The 5,019-nt window shown below is 59.2% G+C and overlaps 1 protein-coding gene across 1 annotated transcript in view; it reads left to right on the top strand.

Annotated features, from left to right (window-relative positions):
* The window catches only part of CACNA1B (calcium channel, voltage-dependent, N type, alpha 1B subunit), a 424,961-nt gene that overhangs the window by 402,160 nt on the left and 17,782 nt on the right, over positions 1–5,019 (top strand). Inside the window, 3 exon segments of the mRNA XM_009888006.1 lie at positions 25–78; positions 4,013–4,120; positions 4,813–4,866. Coding sequence (XP_009886308.1) covers positions 25–78; positions 4,013–4,120; positions 4,813–4,866 — 216 coding nt within the window.

Raw genomic sequence — 5,019 nt, 5'->3', positions numbered from 1 at the left:
GACTCGATCCCCGTTTGTTTGCAGGGACCCCGCGGGGAGCCGGGGGAGCCGGGCCGGAAAGGCCAGCGGGGGTACACGGTGAGTGGGGGTGCTGGGGGGGATGCCCGGCTGGGGGGGATGAGGGGCTCGGCTGTGGGGAGAACCCAGTTTGGAGAGGTTGAGTGTGCCCTCGGGGCTGTCCTGGGGACCCTCAGAGATCCTGCCCCTCTTCCACCCAACCCTGGGTGAGGGAGAACCGTGCCGGTCAGGTTTGGTGCGGGTCTGGGAACTGCGCGAGGAGCTGCGTGCCTGGTTTGAAGGGTCACAGGAGGTGATGCCCTGGTCCTCTCTCTGGGCACCCTGCTGTGGCTAGCAGGGGTGGCTCCCCACGGCAAGCTCCTTCCCCTCACCAGGTCCATGCTGCAGCTCCTCTCACCCTGTTTTGCAGCACCCTGCTCCAGCGAGTGTGTGGGCTCAGCACCGTCCCTTTGGGTGCTGGACTGTGACGTGTGTCACCCAGTGCCATCCTAGGCAGGTGGACATAAGCTGGCAGGGTTGTCCCAAAAGCTTTTGTCACCTTCTGGAAGCCACCCGCCTCCTTCCCTGCGGCTCTGGTCAAAGGGATGTGGGAGCGCTGCCTGTGTTCCGCCATGGGACCTGCTGTGCGATGTACCCTTGTGGGACCCGGCCACCTCCCCCGGCACCGAGTGAGCACAGCTGCCTGTGGGGTTTGGGTGCCCCATGGGTAAAAGGAAAGGAGAGCAAATGTCCCAGTCTCCCAGCATCACTAGAGCTTTCCACCTGCTCTCCCACCCTTTCTCGCTGGTACCCAGTCCCGTGGGGAGAGCTGGTGCATCCCGAATCTGGTCCCTCTCAACAGAGCCGAAGTGCAGGTGTCCCCCAGCACCCTCTGCCTCTTGCTCGTTTGTCCTGGTTGCTGCTGGGCTGCTCCAAGCAACAGCAGTGTCCATCCCTGCTGCTCCTCATCCGCCTGCTCACCATCTACTGGAGCAATCATCTTCCTTCAGCCCTCCAGTGTTTCCCATCCTGCAGAGCATCTCCCCAGCGACCTTAACCACAGCACCGTCGTCCTCTTGGCTCCCTCTCAGCAATGACAGGCTGGTGAGGGCTGGAAGGGCCCTCTGGAGCTCCCCCATCCCACCCCCCGCCAGAGCAGGGGCACCTCCAGCAGTGGCACAGGACGGCGTCCAGGCGGGGTTGGGATGGCTCCAGAGGGGGAGACTCCCCCACCTCTCTGGGCAGCCTGTGCCCCTGCTCTGCCGCCCTCACAGCAGAGAAGGCCCTCCTCAGGTGGAGATGGACCTGCCGATGGTCACGTTTGTGCCCGTTCCCTCTTGACCTTCTTTTTCTCCTGCCGTCTTCTTTGTCATCATGTCTTCCTCTCCAAAACTGGGCTGGCTTTACCTCCGGCTTCAGAAGAGGAGCCAAGGACGGGCTGGGCTCCTATGGATTGATGCTGAAGGAGGATTTGGATAGGCTGTTGGGCAGGACCCAGGCTGGTTCCTGGAAGCTGTGTTGAACCTTTGAGTCCCAAAAGCTTGTGGCAAAACTTAGAGTTGATATCATGGGCAAGAAACGCAGCTACACCATCAGGCGCTGTGTGTCTGCACTTCATCACATGTCCTGCTGCCAGGTGTCCTGTCACCCCCGGCCCCACTCCCTTGCAGCGGGGATGCACCTCAGGGATAGTGTTTTACCAGCTGCCAACATCTGGAAGGCGTCACTGACTCTGTTAAGCCGTTTGAGTGTAAACACTGGAGTCTGCCAGCGTAGCTTAATCAAAAGGTGCCAAAGTTATTCTCTGTCTTCACATAAACAGGATCTGTGAGGGGAGTCCGGAGTTCGAGGGGAGGGATTAGCACAGAAATGGAAAGGAGCAAATTTTTCCACCCATCACAGTCCATCTGCAATCCTGATGTCTTCTGTTCGGGGGGCTGCGTCACAGCCGCAGCCCTGTCCCCAGCCCCCTGCTCTCCTGTTTGGGCATCAGCCACAGGCTTTGCACGGCAGGTTCCCAACGGGGAAACCCAGCTCGACTTTGGACTCAGCTCTTCACCGGTCTGGGGTGCTTTTTGTTAAGGTTCACGTTTCTACTAGACCTTGGCCCAAGAGGTCTTTGCCATTCAGGCTCCATGAGGTGTCCGCTCCCTACCCAGGCGAGGCTGATGGGATGGCAGCAGGGATGAGGAAGAGAAGGAGGGATTTCATCCACCTGCTTCAGCCCCTCAGCACACGGTTGCGTTGGGTTGGGTTGGGTTGGGTTGGGTTGGGTTGGGTTTGCCCATGGTCTGTTTTGTGTTTGGCCCATCTGCTCGGGCTCACCCACCGCAGAGCACAGCTAGAGGGGTGTCGCAGCCCAACTCTCTCTCTTGCAAAATCACAAATAATAGCTATTCCCCAAAGCCGGGACTGGAAGAGGAATGGGGCAAAAATGCTGGATTTTGGGCTGGGTGCCCCCAGCATACGTGGGCACTGCTGAGCACAGGGGAGGAGTGTGGCTGGCTCTGCGGTGCTGAAGCCCTTGGGGGAGGGAGCTGGAAAAGCAAACCTCCCCAAAACAAGCTTTTATATTTTCACAACCAGATTTTTCACTTGAGAAGTAACTGGGGCAGCTGTGTCTTTCTGCCCTTCCTTCGAACTCTGACCTTACAAACCAAAGCAAAGTCCAGTTTTTGGACGTGACCACATGTTCCAAAATTTTGGAGAAATCCAAACAATCAAAGTGATTTGGAAGGTCCTGCACATGGGTTGGGGCAATCCCAAGCACAACTCCAGGCTGGGTGAGGAAAGGCTGGAGAGCAGCCCTGAGGAGAAGGGCTTGGGGGGGTTGGTTGATGAGAAGCTCACTGTGAGCTGGCAATGTGTGCTGGCAGCCCAGAAAGCCCCCGGCATCCCAGGCTGCATCCCCAGCAGCGTGGCCAGCAGGGCGAGGGGGGATTGTGCCCCTCTGCTGCGCTCTGCTCTGGGGAGACCCCCCTGCAGTGCTGCCTCCAGCTCGGGGGGTCCCACCAGCAGAAGGACACGGAGCTGTTGGAGCGGGGCCAGAGGAGGCCCCGGAGATGCTGGGAGGGCTGGAGCCCCTCTGCTGGGAGGACAGGCTGGGAGAGTTGGGGGGGTTCAGCCTGGAGAGGAGAAGAGAAGGCTCTGGGGAGAGCATTAGCAGCTTTCCAGCGTCTGAAGGGCACCTACAAGAAGGCTGGAGAGGGACTTTTTCCAAGGGCATGGAGTGATAGGACGAGGGGGGAATGGCTTCAAACTGGAAGAGGGAAGATTTAGATGAGATATGAGGAAGAAATTCCTTCCTGTGCGGGTGGTGATCCCCTGGGGCAGGTTGCCCCGAGAAGCTGTGGCTGCCCCATCCCTGGAGGTGTTCAAGGCCAGGTTGGACGGGGCTTGGAGCAACCTGGGCTGGGGGGAGGTGGCCCTGCCCAGGGCAGGGGGGTGGAACAAGATGGTCTTTAAGGTTCCTTCCAACCCAAACCATTCTATGATTTGAAGGGAAACATCTTGTCTTTGTTCCATGCTGTTCTTTATCCCACCTTATTCAGTTGCCACAGAGCTAAGGGGTAAAAAAAGCTGCCCCAACGCTTTAGCTGGTGATGTGCGGTCCAGAGGATCTGCTCAGGCTCTTGCATGTGGGAAAGCATCAGAAATGGCTTTGAGCGTAAGCCCTAGAGCTGAGAGGCAGATGCAGAGGGCTTTCTCTTGACCCTTTCCTAATGCGTTGCTTCTTCCCTGCCTTTCGTTTTGTTTCTTGCTGTCCGGCCGCTGGTTGTGACCCTGCCGTGGTTTCTGCTGTGGACCCTGGGCAGATCCACGTGCCCAACACTTGCAGCGTGTGGATGCACGAAGCTTCTCCCCCTGCCAGCCCTCCCCAGCTCCTCGCGAGGTATTTGGGGTTTAGCAGGCGTTGCTGCAAAAGCACGAGGCAGGCAGAGCTCGGCGTTTCATTTATTGCCTTCCTAATGATGTGGAATTTTTAATTTTCCGTGCTTGGCTATTTTCTCCCTAGGGCGAACCGGGGCTCCAGGGCTTGCCGGGACGCGTGGGTTACCCTGGCTCGGATGGATTCCCTGGGCTGGATGGCAAACCTGGGCCGTGGGGGCTGCCGGGAGAGCAGGTGAGCCACGGGCAAGTGGGGCCATGGCGTGGCCAGCGTTGGGATGGGCAACCTACAACCCCGAGCCCTGTGGCAGGAGACAAGGGGCTCCTAATGCTGCTGCTCTTAGTGTTCGCTTGCCTTCCTGAACTAAATAATCCTCCTAAGCCTACAAACCCAGGCAGTCCTGGATTAGCGCCTCGAGGTTCATGTTTCCCCCCAAAAAAGGGGCTGTAAAACAGCCCAGGTGTGCGTTCGGGTGCAGCTGGGATAACCCAAGAGCTGCAGATCCTGCTCTGGGCTGGGCCTGAGCACGGGGGCTGCGCCGCTCTTCTGCCTCTGGACCTCCTGGTGGCTTTTAGAGGAGAAAAATAACTGGTGGGAGGTGGGGGGAGAAAGAAGCAAGAGCAATTATGGACTGCCTGGCTAACTGGTCACTTGGTGGCGTGATGGTCCCTGCCCCTTTCCAGACCCCCGGCGGTGATCGCCGCGGCATACGGGCAGTGCTCCGGGGCTGGAAGGTTTCTCAGGGGACTTTTGAAGGACGGTGAGAGGGACTTGAGAGGTCTGAGGCTCTCAGGACCCCCCGGGGCAGGAGGCGGCAGCGGCTGCCGGCACGGTGGGGAGATGGGAGTGGGACTGGAGCTGGGCACGGGTGGGAGGCACTGGGCAGCCCCTCAGCGCCCACTCTGCTCCTTCCCCCCTCTCCCCAGGGACTGCAGGGCTTCCAGGGCGACCGGGGGCTGGCTGGTGAGAAGGGAGAAGAGGTAAGCTGGTTCTCACTTGCTCAGCCGCTCGGTGCCGTGGGCACGATTCGGTGCCAGCCCCAGTCCCAGCACGTACACTTAACGCCAAGCACAAAGAGCTTGTCATTACTGGTTTCACCAGTACCAGTACAGCAGTGTCCACCCCCCCACCCC

Source organism: Charadrius vociferus, unplaced genomic scaffold (genome assembly GCF_000708025.1).
Source record: "Charadrius vociferus isolate BGI_N301 unplaced genomic scaffold, ASM70802v2 scaffold1040, whole genome shotgun sequence".
In the NCBI taxonomy this organism is placed as follows: domain Eukaryota; kingdom Metazoa; phylum Chordata; class Aves; order Charadriiformes; family Charadriidae; genus Charadrius; species Charadrius vociferus.
The sequence above is the reverse complement of the archived record's forward strand: the minus strand, read 5'-3'. Positions and strand labels throughout refer to the sequence as shown.